Source organism: Ciconia boyciana, chromosome 3 (assembly GCF_034638445.1).
Source record: "Ciconia boyciana chromosome 3, ASM3463844v1, whole genome shotgun sequence".
NCBI classification, from domain to species: domain Eukaryota; kingdom Metazoa; phylum Chordata; class Aves; order Ciconiiformes; family Ciconiidae; genus Ciconia; species Ciconia boyciana.
Genome location: NC_132936.1, coordinates 60136793 through 60156925, shown reverse-complemented (window position 1 = coordinate 60156925; position 20133 = coordinate 60136793). Strand labels below are relative to the sequence as shown.

Here is a 20133-nt window from a genome sequence, read left to right as displayed (position 1 = left end):
CTCTCTCTCTGCTCACCATTGATCCTGTCCCCAGGAGCTGTCCCCATTCTCGCACACAAGCGTTTACTTCAGCTCCACAAGGACCAGATCTGGGAAATTATCTATGCTAAAAACAACCCAGCAAAAGTCCCAATACGTAAATTAATTTTTCAAAATTGGATCGCTCCCCCATTAGATACCACTTGTCTGTGCTAACGTTCATATCAACACAAAGGAGAAGGCCAAAAGAGGAGACAAGACTGCTCCTCCAAGCAGCAGTGCCAGTTCGAAGGCCCTTTCCCAGACTGAAGGGCTTGTCAAGCTACAGCCTTGCTTGTTCTCTGTAATGTTAGGCTGAGATCAGCAAAAAGAGGAAGCCAGAAATCCAAACCAGACACAGGCCACGCCGTGCCCAAAAGACCTTTGGACAGGAGCACTGAAGCGGTTGTGGCAGCTTCTTCCCACTTATCCAGAAAAGGCACTTTGATATTGGGAAATTTTCATGAAGGTTTGTGGTGCGAGGGCTGGGAGACAGGCAGCTTCCCCTGCTGCAAAAAGCAAGGAAACAGTGACTCTGCTTCTCCAACAGCAGCAGGGAAGAGAAGAAATAATTGTTTTCTTCATAAAGAGGATCTTAATGTTGAGTAAGTTGACTCAACTCAATAAATGAAGTCAGCTGGCTGACTTTGCTGACCAGCAAGGTCGGGGGGGATGTGAAAGTAACCATGATTAAGAAGTCAGCAATCAAAGTAAAGTAAAAAATTCAGTTATTTCTTTATTTAAATGACCACTAAAAGGGATATCTTAGAGAGGGAAGAGTTAACATTTAAATGACAAGGCTCTCTGCATCATTGCACCGTTCTGTATGGCATGAAACTACAGGTTTAATACAGATGTAAACAAAAGTAGTTTAAAAAAGAAAAACACAGTGAAAAAAACATACTACTTATTATTAATAGAGAAGACTAGGATGAAAAAAAAGCACTAAAAAGGAAGCCAAACTAATGGTTTTAAGTGCTAACTTTCATGATGACGCAATTACCCAGATGCCACCATGTATTTCTCGGGGATTCTGTTAATCACATCTGGAGCTTATAACATAAGAAATGCTGTGCACAAGCTTACAAACAGGTTGCAAACTCATCTGTTCAGGAAGAAATTTACAGCAAGAAGCGTTGTGACACAAGTGGAGAAAGGTTCTACTTAAAGTATTTCAGAGTAATTGTTAAAAATAAACCTCAATCAACCCATCTCGTGTCTCAGTTCTATGTTTGCATTCATTGTCCCCAAACAACTTGTAACCTATTTTGAGCAGTTTAATTGGCTTCCTGAATAGAGTTCCCATTAACTGACACTCACTCAGCGCAGAAGAGGAAATGCCCAAGTGTACTGAAGATGCTGTTACATGGATTAAAGTTCAAAGAAACACCCAGCAATGCTGATAACAGGTGGGAAAATGATGAATCTGTAGCTTTAGCATTTGGAATAACGAACGATTTTGTCTCCTGCAACAGATATTTCATAAGTGAGAATGATAATCCCCCTCCAACCAGAGGAGGTGTTTGCATCAATGCTTCTATACAAAATAATATGGCACCACCTTTTCAATACTATGGTCAAAAGATCATTAACCGTAAGTATAAAGATGACAGGGTAGGGCTTGTCTACATGGGACAGTTACATGGCATGCATGTGCCAATGCAACTTCTCATATGCATATACCTATGCTAAAATGAGCATTTGGCACGGTCTGATATTTTTCACTAGCCATACCATTATACTGGCGTAGCAGGTCCTCCATTATGTTTACACTTGTAAGAGACAAAGTATGTGTTAATTACTATGTTTTAAAACTTTTCTGTGGTTTTTATATCAAATATTAAATTATTTATGCTTTTATTTTTGACTGAAAAATAGTTTGGATTTTTTCCTTTACTCTTCTGAAACTTTAAACGTGATCAAAATGTTTATGATTGGAAGAGGAAAAAGCAATTACCACAGGGGAAAAACAAAGGCAAAAAGTAAATCTTGCCCTCCATCAGCACGATGGAAGAAGAGGCGACAGGAGGACACAAGAGGTTCTCCTCCATCTCCACGTTCTCTAGACTCAGTGAGTCCAGAAGGTCCCAGCACACTTCAGGCAGATGCTGAACTAGAATTATAAGCCAAGGAAACCCGAAAGTTACAATGCTCTTGAATTTGATCTTATAAGGCAGCCCCTCTGCTTAACACCGAGTGGCCTCGCTCCTGGCAGCAACCACGTGCTCCCAGGCTGCCGCAGGGCCGGGCGCTAAGTGCTGCCTCGTCCCCGCAGAAGCAGAGCAGGATGGCAGTGGGGAGAAACAGGCCAGCTACCTTCAATCCCCTGCTGCGTTCAAGGACAAGGGCCTCCTAGCAAACCCACCTGGCCACAGCCAGCTAAGGCAGGTGCTCTGCAACGTCCTGTCCTGCCGCCTGCCACTGTCTCCCCTTGCCCATTCCCTTCTGGGCTGGGACGGAAAGCTTCCTGGCATGCTGGGTCCTACCCCTGCTAGCTGCTGGCCTCCCCTCCTCTCCGGTGCTCTGGCATTTCACCCCACAGCAGCAGCGCATTGGACCTGCTCCCACCAGCCTTGCTCCGGCTCCGCTCCTACAAGCAACTTTCACTGTTCTGTTAAACCTAACGGTATGCATAAAATTGCTCAAATGCATCAGTTCACGGGACTAGAGTCATATGCTGTAGTTTTAAGACACTGTGGGATTGCCAAAAAAAAAAAAAAAGGGGGGGGGGGGGTTGGCTTTTGTAACACAAAACACTTCAGAATAACAAAAAACCCTTCTCAGCCTCAGGCAAGCAGAAGTGCTACATGCAGCACCTGCTGTGGTCCAGGTGGAAAGAGAAGCATCATCTTTTTAACACAGATATTGAACATACAGATAAATCTTCTGCTTAAGGAGATTTGATTTTTAAAGATTGTCTGATTGAAACATGTGACTAACACCTTGAAGCCATGTATTTATAGAAGCATTACTGAAAGCAAAAATCCAGCAGCTGACAGAAATGCACTGTTATGTCAAAAACATAAAATATAAACTAAGTTTACCTGTGACTGGCTAGATGTTAAGTTTACGCATACTGAAATAAAAACAGCCACTCCAGAAAAACAGTGGCAGAAACCTGGGGTTATTGTCAGTATATTAAGTGCTATACAAGTTCTCTGTGCCAGAGACTGCTGCCTGACAGGAAAATACTCAGTGCATTAAGACACCCAAAGAGCTGATTTATGGCTCATTTACATTACAAAGGTTTTCCAGCATAAGGACAATTCTCTCCCTCCCTGCCAAATTCCTAACCAGTTCTGCTGCTCTCCTGGGATTTTCTCCCACACAAGTCAACAGGACGAATCCCACAGACCTCAATGGAATAGCACAAGAGACTTAGAGCACAGCTAACATACATGCTTAAATTTCAGGTGATCCTAGGAAACACTCCCTGCCCAGACTACAGAGCGGAACAGAAAAAAACCACCACAAACCTGCACTTACAACCCACCTCCTCATAATCAGATTGGCAGGAGCAGGGTGGGGTGGGGAGAAATCCCTTCCAAACCCAGTGTGGAAACTGGATTAATGCTGAGGGCATGAGAGTTTACCAGCCTAGCACCACAGGGAACCTAATGCCATCAGGAATATCCACACAGCCTCTTCCCCTGTCCAGCGCCCCAGGGAAGACAGAAAAAGAGACAGGAGTGGGGAGCCCAATGCCCACAAGCACGCAGCAGAAGCTGCAGAACATGCAACTAATAGTTCAAGTACAGTGCAAGCAGTCAGTCATCCAGTGTCCCCACATAGGATCCACAGCATTTCTTCTCTTACCGACAGAATTCCCTTGGCTAGATAATGCTTTCTAATCCCTCAGACAGAGGGGAAAAAGCTGCCTCTCTCCAAAAGCACATTCCTGCAGGTATCATTCATATCTTTCCCTTTAAACGTGCAGCACTGTCACCAGAAATAGACCACCCCACCAGCCAAACCAACAATCCAATGTAGCGTGGCACATGCCGGAAACAAACGGGCAAAAGTCTTGAATCACGGCAGCAGATACAAGGCAGGCAACTTCATCTGTGGGCCAGAAACACCAACAACCTCCCCTGAAGGGGCATAACTATCTTCTTATCAACACCGGTTTTCTTCAGTCCAGCAAATTCTAACCTATCTCATGATGCTGAGTCGTCTTCTCAAAATACTGTACACCCCACTCCCTACTACCTTGTGATACAAAGCACAGGAGAGCTGACCAGGACTGCTGCCACAAGGTGGTAAGACAGCTGGGATTTCTCAGAGCACGAGCAAGAGATGATTAACGGCACTACCAAAAAGTCAGTAGCATTAGGCATCTCTTTAGGTTTGTGCCTCCATGTCACTTAAACAAAATTGTGGCTGCTTCTGGAAGGGGCCCTCATGCCACAGCATCTCCTTGATGGCAGCTCTGCCATGCATAAGAGACACGGCAAAACCAGAAGGCTGAGTGGGACCACCTCTTTTGGTAGCATCTTACACAGCATCTGCCAAGTATTAATGCTAAATTTCCACCAGCGTTTAAGCTAGGCTTAATTTTAAAACAGTTCACGGGGATTAAGCAGAATTTTATGCAGTAGGTCCTAAGAGCAGAAGAGAAGATACATCTGGGAGGCTGAGCAGACAAGACCATACCTGCAAACACTACAGAAACAGTGTAATTTAAAAATACAGTTATATCAGTTTCCTACAGAAAACAGTAAAAAGTCTGTATCTCACCTATCCAGAAAGCCACCTTTTGAAGCCCCCAAATTTTATAGCCTTTAAGATACAACGTCTTTAAATCCCTCCAAGAGCAAAAAGGTAAATGGCATAGCCCACCAGGAGCCTCCAGCACGCCCCTAGTGCCCAGCATATGCAGCTGCAGGCTGCAGGGAAGGGAAGAAAATACAAAAGACAAAATACATTACAACTATGTTAATAGCAACTCTTATCAAAACTGCACAGACTCCTACATCAAAAGGCCTATCATGTAACTATTTATGTCCTAAAAAGGAGGCTAAATAAGTTTCTTTTTTTGCAGTTTCTTTTTAAAGGCTGGTAAGAGACACCCAAAGGTCCCTTTGGGAAAAGCAAATATAAGGTCATTGTATGCTTGCTGCCTAAACAAGCCAGCCTTATATGTATCTTGCAAGGTGATCAGTGAAAATTCTGAAATTGCTGGTGTGAGACAGCATGTTTGAAGATTAAATAAACAGAAACTCTTTTCTCCGTATATTCTGTGATATAGCCCTCAAAGAAATCAAGAGCATCATGAAACCCTGCCCTTCTCTTTCCTAAGAAAAGCCTCGTTATACAGAGCCCACACTTACCCAGTCTCACTTCACATGCAGAGGGAAGTGAACGGGTGAGGAGATTAAACATGCTTCCTGTCTTATGCAAGCTTTGTATCTCCATAAATAGCATTTCTGGTACTGGAAAATTTTTAAAAACCCTGAAGAAAGCCTCAGGGCCCCATTAGATACTTTCACTAACTCTGTTACCCAATCACAAAATTCTTCTTCAATCCTAAATGACTCCACTACTCTTGAGGATGAAAGCACTGGAAAGAACAGAGGCTGCAGAAACCACTGCCTTGTTTATGCTTCCCAGAGGAAGCATTCATGTTGGGAATAACTCTGTGATTCACAGGCTAAGTAGAGGACAGCAATTCATGCTCTTCTGCTGACTCTCATCCTGCACCACAGAATTACAAGACCGCCAACATAAAAACCTCAGAGTCCAGAAAGCAACAGCAATGCAAGATGAGGAAAGAGTTCCCAACATAAGCAGCTGTTCAACATACTTTTCCCCTGCACTGCAACACTCTTCAGAAAAAGCAGGTTCAATTTTCCCCCCAACTCGCATTCTCCAGGTTTACACCTATGATAAAAAGAAAACCTTCATTTTATATATATATATACACAACAGTAAGTTTATGAGCAATGAACAGCAAGTGTCTCTCATGCATCTGAAGGACCTGACCAACCTCCCAAAGCTCTACTCAAAAGCTCCTGGTACTGCTGTCTGAAATTCTAGACATTCTTTAATGTCTGAAAACTACAATGGTTGCAAAGGACAGCTGAAATACTAACCTACACAGCAGCAGACAGAAAGTCTGCTAAAAACATTGAAACCCCTCCATTTTAAGTAACTGGAAGGCAAATCAAGATACTGTATGTTTCAGAAAATATTTTATGGCTTCTCTTGGCATAGCAAATCAACTATCCTGCACATATACCCCCTAAATAACAGAGCAAATAATATCCATTGCACCCCATAAATCTGAAGTAGTGATATCTTCAGCCTTTTATTTGAAAATGAAAAGCCTCAGGCATACATGTTATTGGTCGAAACAATACAAGTAAAACGCAATATTGTTTTTAGTTTCAATAACAGGATTATGAGGTAATGTTTATATGTCTGGCAACAGAGCTAAGAAGTTTCCATTATACAGATGAGTTGAAATGATGTATTATTTCCTAGAGTCATTTAAAAAAATTTAAGCATCTCCAGGATCTTGGCTTGACTATTTTTCATGCTCACGATAAACCTCCATGACGGTTTGTTTTAAGAACAATGTGTGGAAACTTTTCCTTCTAAAAGCAAAAAATAAATTATGGGTGAGCAAAAAATAAATTATGGGTGCTACAGGAAACCTGAATAAACATCAACACTTTGGCTCAGCAGAGCAAGAACAATTGCAAGGAGATGACTGCTGGAGAAGTAGTGATCTGAGGAGCACCCAACATTTGAAGCCTGTTGCATGGATATAATGAGTCTGGCCAACAAGAAAGCACCTAACAGAAAAACCTATGACAAAGTCTCATGTATAGGAGATGCCCTCAAGAAAGTATGTTTGTGTGCATGTATCAGGGAAAAACCATAACAATATGACAAGTATCTCCAGCTAAGCTTTCCAGACTCTAGCTGTTTACAGCTCAACAACTATGTATTAATGATTCCTACTGTCATGGGTTGTGAATGTTTAAAAGGAAAACTAAGGTTAGGTCGTGAACAACTAATGTGATTGGAATGTTGTATACCACTTGTTGTATGGTTTGTTTTACTTATTTTTAGGTATTAAAAAATAATTAGGAGAAGAAAAAAAAGCTGTAAATTAGACCCTGGTAACAAGTAAATGATAACTGTATTAAACACTCATATATCTTTTTAAAATCTTAGTTTTAATGTACAAATCTTAATCTGTATGAATGTAAATTTAGGTATCTAAGCCAAGAAACTAAATTGAAACATGCCATGAATTCCTTTATTTTCCTTAAATATTCACATCATAAGGCAACACGAGGTGAACATCAGGTTGTGCAACTGGCTTCAGGTTCTGACAAGAGTATTAGAAATCTGGAGATAAAGGGAGTCTCTGCCTACTCAGATGGGCTTTGGACTATGCCCCAGACATTTATGTAGTTATTTCAAAAGAATGATGGTAACAAGACCAATGTAAATTATTCAGATTAAGGTCACCACAAGTTGGAGACATAACTATTAATAAAGTTAATGTAAGCATCTTGGTCAACTTGTTGAAAACTCACATTTTTTCAAATAATGCAGTACTTATTTGTTTTTCTCTGCTAAGAAAGTAGTAGAGAGCTATTTGACATAGATCATAGATAGATCATATAAAGCAAGGAAAATGCCGAGTAACTCAGTGAGGAAGGTTAAGAGACACAGAAATCTTGAAATTAAGAGCCCCTTTTGCCATTCTTTCAGAAAACTACTCAAACTCTTCCCTTACAATTTCTCATCTCCTAGAACTTCTTGTCCAAATATATCCAGTATCACACAACAGCACATGCAAAGCAATTCCAGTTTCAAGCTGTATATTCAGCGTTCCAGACTACCAATTTATATCCAAGGCAATTCTGTCCATGTGACGCATGTCACTCATTTTGGTAATTTCTTTTTAAATTAAGTTAAAATTTTAATAGCTATTCACTTCACAAGGTGAAATACCTCTGAACTTGACCCTACGCAATGGGCAGGGGAAAACCGAGAGGTTCTCCATTCTGTAAGGAGAGTGGGAAGATAAAGGAAGCACAGGCAGAAGGAAATAGCAAGTTGTACCAGGGTTCAAGGGCACATAATCAGAATAAAAAGCACCAAATGTCACAGTAGTGTCAGGAACCCAATACACATAGATGTGTCGTTGTACATCTATATTACACTGTACCATTTATTTTTGGACTTGCTGGATACCAGGACAGACTGCACAGCAAGAGGAGACAGTTCTTTGCAAGAGCTGGAGTAATATTGGTCCACTTGGGAGCTAATGACACAGAAGTCAACAGAAGAGCCTAAAAACAAGCTTTGAAGAATTAGGCAAGAAAACTTAACTACACAGAATAGTTTTAAGTAGGAGTAGCAGTCTTAAATAAGGACCTATTGCATAAGAGAAATTTATGCTTGCATGTTACTCTTATACTTTTACTTCTTGCCTGTTAAACTCCCACGAGCTGTAACATCTTATCTGCATAAAGAATCTAAATTGGTCTTTAAAAAGTTTTGTAGAGATTTCTATTTTGTTTGAAAAGTTACTTGTTTCATTTCTTGCTAACCAAGGCAAAAAATAAGCCCTTTACCACAAAACACAGTGGGTAAAGGAGCATTTGGTAAGAAGCAAAAATGGATGGTGAGGGTTTTATTTCAGCTTCACTTGCCATAGGGAGAGACACACCCAGGAAAACTGAGGCACTCAGACCATAAAGATCTGTAGTGGAAAGATACAATGGCTGGGTGGCCCTCTTCTCTATAGAAATTTTAAATATTTTAAAGGATAAATGTTTAAACCAGCTTATTTACAACACTAAATTTGGAGGACAGAGATGCAGACAGTTATTTCATGTTAATCTTGCTTCCTCTCTAGCAGTTCAGGAGCTGGTTTGTCAGCACATAACTACCACCATGCTAACCACTTCAAATATTTTGGGGTTCTCAAGCTAACCTTTCCAACGATTGCTAGCATAATCAGTGAGAGACTGAGCACCACCCCTACCAAAAGCTGTCCATGAGGGGCCAAGATTACACAAGCCTGAAGGCCAAAAGCCACCTTCTGATGGGAAGTCAGACACTTTGGGATGCTGGCAGAGCAGCAAGGCCACTGCTCGTCCTGCTGTTCACACCCATGTGCTCCCTTGCTCTGCCAACAGAGAACTTGGGTTTCTGTTAGCAGGAGCTTAAGAGGAAAGAGCTATCATCTCCCATTTTTCAGTTAATGCCTTTGTCATTGTTAATACCACAATAACCGTTCCCCTCACATTAGAGAGTGAAGTTGTCTACTAAAATTTGTGTATTTTCATTAATATAGTACACAAGGTAGGTATAAAACATTTTATTTCATCAGCATTGAATATATACATTTTCTCCTTTCTAACCAGGATATAAGCAGGATCCTTCTTCTTAGCCCTGGGTGGAGCAGAGCCCTTTTCCCCACCCTCCTGACATGGAGCACAGTTTTCCCTCCTGCTGGCAAAAAGTCTAACCAGTTTCCCATTCTCTTCTTCGGTAAGCAGTAGTTTTCTCCCATGAACATCTGATCATAGGCAAAAATAACAAGATTCAGGTAAGGAGGGGGGAGAGTCCTCGTCTCATAAGAATGTTTACTATACATAAATTTATGTTTTGTAAATATTATTATTATCTTAGGCTCACAAAACATAACAGTAATAAGAGGTAAGGGGGAAAAAAAAACACTAATGGAAGTAGAGGAGTGCCTGTGCTGGGGAATCAACTGAGGTTGTTCTTGGCTTAGTAAATATGAGGCCAAGCTGGCAGGAAAAGCATGGTGTTTGAAGTAGCACACAAAAGATGAGGGCCAAAACTTATTATACTTGGGTGCTTAAATTAAGGACAGAACAGGTGTCCATGAAACAACCAAAACGGACAGCAACATCAAAGCACGCACCTGATTAAATTATCTCCGTGTCCCAATATCGGGCACCTAAGCTGGGAACTTCTGTCTACATAAAGTCAAAAGCTAAATTTTAACAAGTTTAAAAGAACAGGTAGGGACATTGTTAGAACTGCCTTTGTACTAAAGGCAATATAAGCTGCCTATTATTTTCAGGTTATCGTATGACATTTACATGGGTCATCATGTAAAGCATTCAAACCATTCATCTGCAAGGTGCTGGGACACCCGTTTACTAGAGGAAGCACGCTAGACTCAAGATGCTAGACTAAAATCAAGAACATGTAAATTCAGTTCTGCTTCTGTCCCTGACTGCACACACAGACAATGTACATGAAGGTAAGCTGGGCATACCACCTTCTGACCTACTTCTATTAAAAAATGACTTGAGGGTCTGCAAGAACATTCTTGTAGAAATCATACATGGGTTTGCTTAGAGTGGAAACTTCATTTAAGGGCCTGCAACCTACACAAAGAAAAAAGATGCAACCCAGGAGGGAAAGAGGCAGATGACCTCCCAAAAGTTACATAGCAGGTAAGTGCTAGAACGAAGATCTGATTTCAGGTCTTTTTGACCCTTGCCTTATGTCCTGTGCCCATACAAGACACGCTGCCCCTGTGAATTTTTAAAAGCGAATAGCCACAGATGACACAGGAAAGCTGCAAAACAGATTAAACAAAATGTCAAGGACTTTGCTGACAGCCTCTTGTGGCTTTTCGTTTTTTTTTTTAGCAGACAGCATCTAGAAAGGACATTCTCTTCAGTACTATAGCATCTTACTCAGACATCTCTCTCAAAGCCTGAGTCTTCCTTAATAAGAAACTACTTGTTCCTTAGTACAATCTCTTTAGCTACTTCTACTTTATCCTGCTTGGTACCTCCTCTGCTATAGGTGCCATTGTTTATTTCCCCTTCTCAAAATCCAAACCTGCAACATTCCTTTCTGTCAACATCAAACTAACTGCATTTCTCCAAATGGAAAGCAAGTTACCCGACATTAACAGATGTCCTTCACCACAAAAATTCCTCAAGTCTTTAGCCACCAGTACATACCACCTGAACAGCAATAAAGAAGGACTGCAACTTTGCCCCACGCTACTACTTCTAAGTGGTGCAACAGGCATGTCTCTAGATGTCTGCAATGCACTAAGGCTAGTGTTTTAGTGCAGTTTCAATAACAGTTATTTAGTACAGAGTGGAGAGAGTATATGCTTTTCCTCTTCAACAGTGCAGAAAGTGTCTTTGAGTCAAAGATGGTTTCTATACTGATTTCCCCAAGAGTAAGCAAGCTTGGTTCTTCTTGTACATCAGAGCTCAGAGATGATTACAGACTTGCTAAATTAACAAAAACAAGTTATTAGGAAATCAACGTCACTTATTTCTTAAAAATTACCAATCATGAATACCAAATGATAAAAATGATTGAAAAAACATTGCTTGTATTTATAAAGATTATACAGTCTAGGCAGCTTAACCTATTCAGCATATAACTACCCTTTCTTAGCTGGTCTTATCCTATGAGATAATACTACCTAGTCTGTGCTTTATTTGAAATCAGATAAACTTTAGGTTCAGACACGTTTATGTTTTAGAAGTGCTTGTTTTTATAAACACTCTTCAGGAACTGGATGCTGGAAGCTCAAATGCAGTGCAATTTACAACTGAGTACCCAGGAACAGTTTTGTGTTACAAATAACAATTCTAATTCAAGTTTATCTCCACTACCCAAAAGGAAGAAATTACCACTCCAACATTAGGCACACAGCAAGGAAAGCACTTTCTGGATACATAATGCAGCATAGGTTTCATTTTTATACATACTTGAAAAATCATACAGCCTTGTGAAAAAGGCAGAATGAGGAGTTCCATATTTTAATCAACATTGAAATAAACCCTGTAGCCTTACCGAGCAAAATAGCCTTGTCTTCGTTCCTTCTTCTCTTCCTTGGTCTCCATTATGTACAGTCTAATGGGCAAGGTGAGCAGCCAAGCGCGATGCTCTTTTTCCCCTCAGTACCTCATATCCAGGCAGAGTCCCCTGTATATAACATTTAAAAACAGGAAGTTCATAAATCAACACGTCAACAACACCTACAAAAACCAACAGGGTTGTGGAAATGCAATTGACTCAGTGACAAAGCAAAGTAAAACTTTAACCAGTCAATGCTTGCCATGTGATATCCATTTAGTATACAATGAGACAAAAAAAACAATAAATGCACTCAGGCCAGTTTCTCCAGGAAAGGAAGACAGATACTGCAAAGCAGGTAACCCAAAGAGCAGGAGCAAGTTTTAAAACCCTGGAAGGATTAAAATATTTTGCAAGCTGTTAAATAGTTTATACCAAAACATCTTCCTGGTTTCATGTGTTTTATAGACAGGAAGATCAAGAGAAGCTTTGGAAATACCCAGTAAAAACAGTATAACCAGAAAGACACATAATGTTCACTTTATAAAAATTCTGTAAAATAGTGAGAAATAAGAAAGTTTTAAAACAATGTAAAGAGAGAGAGCCATCTACATTCTTTACACAGGTTTGACTGTGGTGAACAATACACAAGTTCAAACAAGTATACAGGGAGAAAAACAATGGACCTCCTGCTCTCCAAATGAATTGCAGTCACCTTGAGATAAGACAGGACTAGGGAAGGTTCTCCGATAAGTTGTTTGTTTGTTTTGTTTGTTTGTTTTTAAAAAAACTCAGAGCATTAACACTGGCTTTTGACATGGAAATCACCACCTCTTTGCAGAATGCCATACTGAGACACTTGGAAACCAGGAGTTGGGAATTTCGGAACTGCTTGGTAATTACTACAATTAACAATATGCCACATCAATTGCTGTCCAAGATTTCTGCCAAGATGTTTTATTCTCTTCCCCTCTCCAACACACATTCAACCTATGCCGATGGCTTGTGCACATGCACAAAATCAGTTATCTTCTTTACCAGTATTCCAGATTAAAGAGTTCTTTATCAGTATTCCAGATTAAAGTTCAAATCAGAAGTTACTACTAAACATTTTAGTCTAATGGGCTGTATAACAAAGAAATGGAAACCACATAAATTATGATTCGTAGCAAAAGCAGAAAAATTCCTCTGGGACCTAACCAGTTCCCATTATTTTCCCCTGAATTAAAAGATCATAAACTACAAACTGCCAGATGTCAACAAAAGAGATAATGTAGCAAAAATAGACTAATCTACTTGAAAGGCCCAAGAACATACCATGCTAGACTCTATGAGAAATACTTGCCATAATTTTCTCTCCATATTTATGGAGCATCAGTCCACAGCAATTAAAGTCCATTGCTTTAAAATGCACTTTTTCTTACTCATTAATTTTGAATACATCCAGTGCATCAAAAAGAATCTAGTCTCTCTGATCTTTATGCATTAGGTAGACTCTTACAGTAATGGTCACTCTTTAAATGGCAAATTTGCCTATGAAATCTTTGGCTTTATAAAGAGAATACTGTTTTATCTCTGCAAGTTAATGCATGTTGCAGTCTTCAGCCGGACGCAGAAACCTACATGACAGTAGCATAAGAATAGCATCAAAACAAATTGTCCTGCTCAGATGTCCAGTCTGTATGAAGATATCACATACTTCCTGAGAATTTTGATGCATCCTTATCTTCCCTGTTGGGGCAGGTCCTTAGATCTTCAGAAGATCAAAAATGGTGGCTTTGTTAGCACTGCATTTAGAGTTACAATAAATCTTTCAAAGCATACAACTACAACCTCTATAGCAAACTACAAAGAGTTCAAAGAAAGAGGAACCATTGTTTCCCCTTTGCCTGCTGTGCCCTCACTACACTCCGCTGTGTGTGTGCAAAGGCACTGACGTGCCAGACTTGAGTCTCACCTTGACACCAAGAACTACCAAATAACCACGGAGCACTGAGATATTAAACCCATGACCAGGAGGACAGCGGGACCACCCATGGGAATGAGAAGAGCCCCTCTCACCTCACTGAAACATGATCAGCTGAGATGAATGGAGAGCTGTCCTCAGGGCCTCACCCCATGCAAGAGTCGGCATTCATTCTCTCCCTCTCCCATGATCTACCGACCCCACCCAGGGGAACACCAGCCCTGCTCCAGCACGGTGCTGGCAGATGAAGGGAGCGCTACTGTCCAGGCAGCCAGGAGGAGAAAACCCTGCCTGCCCACAGCCCTGTCTTGCCCAGTGCTGGAGCAGCCACCCCCCACTTCGGCAAAGAGGGGCACAAAGAGAGAGGAGGTCGGGCTTAAGCCTAGACCTAACTGCGGATACTGCAGGAGCTACCAGCACCAAACCAGCGTGGCATTGCTCAGCTCGCCAAGTGTAAGGTTTGCCATTTGCTTTCATCAATGCTAAACAAAGCCAGCAATGACAGCACGGGTATGGAGCCTGTTCTTCCCACACCACCTAAATGCAACTCCAAGTCCTTTCACACAGGGAGGGGGAATAAATCAAGAACTTAAAAAAAAAAATTATATTCAGAACAGATGGGCACTCAGAAAATTGCAATGTTATCCACAGACCAGAATTAACAAAGGCATTCAGGGGAATTTTTTTTTTCTTTTGCTGATAAAAATACACAGGGATCTCATATCCAATTAATTAAAATTTTCACAATAATATAATTTAACATCACATTCCACTCTGTTGACTTAAAACTTACTTAGCTCACCTTCTTAGAAGAAACACAAGGTGGTGTTCTAGGAAGGCATATTTAAGGCTGAAAATTATACTTTGAAAATGTAGTACTAGGAAAAACAAATCAATCAGGAGTGCAGACTTCATAACCTCTGAGTTTACTTTTGTTGTTGGGAATTTTTCATGTACTAGTTGGCCTTCAGGAGAAAAAAAAAAGCCTGAAAGCTAGGAGGACCACAGCATAACCTGCAGTAATTGCTACTGAAAAGTAGTATTTCCGAAAGGTCTTTTTCAATTTTTAGTTCTTTAAGCAGTAACAGTTCAAAAGCCACGTTTACTTTATAGGTTGTCACTGATGTTTTAAAGTTACATTAAGAAAAGTAAACTGACTCCACAATTCCCCCTTACCTGTCCTTTGATATCTCCCAAGAAAGAAATCCCAGGTATTCTTTATCAATATTAACTGCTTAAAATGCTATTAAGGATATATGATTAAAATGAATCTTGGTTTCCTGGTAGCTCCTTTCTGGTAGAGACGAAGACTGAATCAGACAGACTATTAAAAATGTACATATTTGGGGGATATTTATATGCTGGGAGACAGACATCTTACTCATATATCATGAGTACAGTTCAAACTCAAATGATGACAAAGCTGATTTTATAGAAATTTTAGGGTCAGTTTAACCCTTTCTACACTGAAACAGACAGTGAAAAGCTTATATTACATGTCTACAGCAATGCTAATTCTTTTATTAGGTAGTTTCAAAAGAAAATATACTCCTGATGGACAAACAATGCATTTAAGTAAGGATTCTGTTAAAAATCTGCCACTCTCCAAATTTAGTCCATGTCAGCACCTGATAACTAAATGAAGAAAAGAACAAAATACAGCAAAAAGTACGACATATTTTTATGTTAGTCCTATTGCTCTGGATTTTTTCATTTATATTAGCATATTTTTGGATACTTGCTTTGTCTGTTTAGGCTTGCTGCCAGGGAGTTTTGGGGATGCTACTGGGAGTTTGTAATGAGGGTGGGAATGCTCCACCAAGGCCACAAAACAAAAACTAATTTAAAAAAAGTTTTAAAAAAATAAATCAATCACAGGAACAGACTGAACTCCTGAATGTGAGTACCCACACCACTGCAACTGCCACCACCCTCCCAAGACCTCCAGAAATGCTGCTTCCAGCTCCTGCTGCCCGCTCTGCCACCTGGCACTGCAGGACAGCAGCCTCCTGTCACGGTACATTCAAAGCAGCATAAGAGGAAGATGCTCTAAGTGTGAGGATAAACAAAGGGGCAGGGAACTATATTTTTGAGGGGAACATTAAAAATAAATAAATATGTGAATAGAGCATCCTAAGTCCTCTAAAGACTTTGATACATTTTTCTAATTTCTTCAATTATTTTTCATCTCTTTTCCCTCCCTTCTCAGGCATGAAGAATAACATACCTTGCTACTTGTGGTTTAAGTAGTTTGCATTTTCATGAGATAACAAAAGGACCTGCTTGCTGCGCTCAGAGGTAAGCACCCAGAAATCCTGTTTGCTGGCTCTAAAGTATCAACAATGAATCCTCCAGCTGTGAGCATTACTTTCCAAAACAATGTACAATAACAACAGCACATCCAAAGCACTAGCAAAGCAGAAGCCAATGAACTCTGATTATTTTTAGAACACTCAATGGACTTGATAGCTTGTCTCTGGCCATTTGTGCCCACTGCAAGTCCCGGAAAGACATACAGATTTAAAAAAAAAAAATGTTCAAGATCGTGCAATTCTCTTTATATATTTTCACAATCCTGTAGAGTCAATACCTCTCAACCAATGCGATAGGAAAATGCTGTAAATCCCTACTTCGCAAATGGGGAACTGAACTCCAGGAAGTACCTCCACACACTCAAATGAGAGCAGAAGAGCAATGTGTAAAAGCATCCTCCCACCAGCTTTAATCCCATCAGCTCCAACAACCAGCAGCAACAAGAACAAGGAAGGAGACTAATTTGACAAGGAGCTAGTTATTATTTTCTGTGTAAAATTTAAACTGACAAACTTTGGAGACCCACAGCAGTCTCACCTTTATTTGGCTCTGCGGGCATATGCATAGAAATTAAAGCTCAGATCCACAAACGGAAATAAAAAGCCTAACTCCTCTGAGGACCTAGGTTTAAATGGTGCTCTCAGCTCCTTCAGGAAATACGTAGAAAAGCAATGAATTTAATTTAGTGAAACCAAGTCAAGGGTAGTATCCTGTACCTTTGCAGGTGCCCCACAAGGCAAGCAATGGTGGCAGCGATCATACTGTGAAAAACAAGCAGGGGAGGTGAGAGGCCTAAGCACAAATTTTCCACAATTAGGAAGACGGAGCAGAGTAAGGCAGAAGACTCCTAGTGAGACAGCCAAGCGGACATGGTCACGCCGAGGATGTAACAGGGAGACCCCACCGTGCCAAGGGAATGGGATGCTGCCCAGACACACTATGTAGCCTGCACCTGCTCTCTAGTGCAGCATCCCACACAACATTAGGTTTTTTATTTTTGCTTCTCTGTTTTACCTCTGCCCCTGAGACTACAGACAAACACCACACACATCTGCTGATGGCACTGCACACTTCCTTACTACCACCTGCTGTAATATGAACATTCAAATGTTGCCACCGGTCATTTTCGGACATGAAGCATTACTAATGATTCTGCTTAGATCTGCAACTCTGCAGCAGAGTGTCTTCTTACGAATAACAAGTCTTTTGCGTACATGTGCCAATTCTGACCCCTAAAAACATGCACCATGAGAGATGACAAAGATTACACCACCAAGTCAATATTAAGACAAAAAAAAGGAAAGATACGTATGTAGTACTTCAACAGCAATATTAAAAATGTCTATCAAGCTGGCAGAATAAGAAATTGTAGAACAAATCACAGATAGAGGAGCAGCATTTTCAGTGTATTAGATCTGAAACTGAACCCTTGGGGTTGCTATCTGCGCCTCTGGTGAGCCCAAAGCAGTTTCCAGGGCACTGTGCAGATGCAAAGAGATACAAACACACACCAACAAGGTTGCAGCACAGGGTCACACACAACACCTTTAAGTGTAAGGCAACAGAAACAGGTTAACACAGAAGAGGAGACACATTACAATGTGCTACTGGGTCATGTAAATGTATATGATTAAGCTTCACAAGCCAAAGCACTAATATCAACTCTAGCATGCATTTCAATAGATAACCCATTTTTAAAAACAGGAAGGTGAAAGCACATTAGCAACTTATGAGAAATGCTAAACTTTGCAGTATTTCATTAATGCCTCACTGACTGGACTAACCAGGTTGAGTTTTACCGCTTTTTTTCCACGAGTGAGTTTTTCCACTAGTGTATTTCATTTGGTGTAATAGTAAAGATAAAAGTTTCAGAATAAACACTACAGCATCTCAGGATGAAAGGGTAACAGAAATGCACAGCCAGCAAAGAGGAGAGTAAGCCAGAACTTTTTTAGTCTTTTCTTCAGGCAGAATGACCTAGCTAAAAGTGAGATCAGAAGCTTTCAGGAAAGCACTAGCACAAGCCAATAAAACACAGCACAGACTAAGCACATTAAGTTAGATTCAGCAGAATGGACAAAAAATAGTTTATTCGAAAGCTATCTTAAGATAACTATGGAATTATTTTAATACAATTACATTATAATTACCATGTAAAGTGTAATGTTATCTCTAAAACATTAATAAGCTCTATAAAGAAGTTCCAGTCCATTATACATAATTGAAGGGTGCTAAATTAATCTAGGAGAGCTTCTCCACCTCGATGAAGTTGAGGCTAATGACTCAACCCTTGCTTGGGTGAATAACCCTTATTTATGCACACAATTCCACTGACCTTTAAAGTATTAAGCCTGCCATGTTTCTTGTAACAAGACTGCACTCTTAAAATCCCCAAATAATTAAAATGCAAAAATTAAGACTGAAAATAAATTTGTATGCAGAAGCAATTTCTGCACTTCTTGTTCAGATTAAACACAGACCAGTATTACAATTTCTCTATCTTCAAATGGAGAGAAAGAGAGAGATTCCATATGGCTATTGCACCCTGTGGACTCTCAAGGACAGTGAAGATAAGAGCTGGAGATAAGAAAGGCAAAGGAAACAAACACCCTGGCTCTTGAGGAAATGGCTGCAATGTGTAGGAGGTTATTCTCCCCACTACAGAGGTGTAGTAAACTAACGGTCCAAGCATTTTCATTCCCTACTAATGCAGTAAGAATAGGCTAAGCTTAGATCACCTTCAACTCATCAACTGGATCTGCAACAACTGGATCTGACAACTGGATCTGCAACAACTGGATCGGCCTGTCCACACGAACAAAGTTCAAATAAAATAAATGAGAATCAATGTAACAGAAATATTTCTGATTCAGAAACAGAACAACAATAACAAAATTTGATTCAGCTCCAATTCAGCTCCCCAGCCGAATTATTTCAACCTTGCTTGGGAGGAGACTTTTACCCACTAACTCAGGCTGTCATGTTTCACAATAAGGGGAAGCAAAAGAGCTACCAGAAATTCCGCATCACCAGTGACGGCTGTCAAGAGAGAAAAACATCCAGATTTAATCTTCCCTCATTGGCAGCTGAACATCACCAGATACATTTTCCATAAGGAACAATGTCTTTTACTGTGAAATTCAGTTACTTGAGAGTCCCGTAAATTTTAGCTACTTTTATTTTAAAAACTAAGCCTTTCAAACATTCCTCATCAAGAACATTGCTTTCATTTTACATGTGAGAGACTAAGATCCAGAAGGACAAGGTGGTCATTCTGCAAAGTTATTACAGAACCACAGATCTTGTAACTGCAAGGCAAAAGGCTTATCATTTGTGCCTTTCTTTCCCAGGACACCTGCTGAATTAAATCAAGTCTGTGCTTATGCCACATACCAAGGCATCCCTATCACAGTTCACGTTGCATTTCTGAGTCAGATCCTAAACTGATGTACAGCATCATAGTTCCACCACCACAGAACAAGAGAAGGATGCAGTTTACCATATTCAGAGAGGCTAAGACAGACGTCATTGTTCTCTTACCTCTCCCCGGAGCACGCAGGCACACACACAGAGGACTTTTATGCATGTGCTTAGCAGCATTCAGCTAAAACACTAGGTACTTGCAGTTTTCTAAAAAAACAAAAATTGATGAACATTCTTAGACACATCAACTAGCATTTAGACAATCCCCTTAGGACTACCTTGCTGATTTGGCAGTTGACGCCAGCATGTTCCCTGCTCTGAACAACTGCTAGTTTTATGATCTGTTTAGAAACAATTCAAAGAAAGCCTGCACATCTCTTTGGACAAGGTCAAAGCATATGCATACAGATAACCACATCACTCCCAGAGCCAATGAGTTACGGGTTCTCTACCAGGTTTTTAAGGGACATGACCAAATCCTCCTTAGAGTCCACTCTGAACCAAGCAGAGGGACTGAAGCAGCAAACAGAAAGTCACTCCATCATCACTGCTCCTACGCAGCAGTGTGTTATGAGAGC

At 40.4% G+C, this 20133-nt stretch overlaps 1 protein-coding gene across 5 annotated transcripts in view; it reads right to left on the bottom strand.

Annotated features, from left to right (window-relative positions):
* The window catches only part of NCOA7 (nuclear receptor coactivator 7), an 88956-nt gene that overhangs the window by 57942 nt on the left and 10881 nt on the right, over positions 1-20133 (bottom strand). For 4 of the 5 annotated variants that reach the window (XM_072855786.1, XM_072855790.1, XM_072855789.1 and 1 more), the window contains exon 2: positions 11851-11982. In XM_072855786.1, the coding sequence (XP_072711887.1) occupies positions 11851-11900 (50 nt within the window). In that variant the 5' untranslated portion in view covers positions 11901-11982. Of the gene's footprint in view, positions 1-11850; positions 11983-18870; positions 18938-19672; positions 19763-20133 lie in introns of all 5 variants that reach the window. The other variant, XM_072855787.1, reaches the window with a different exon arrangement.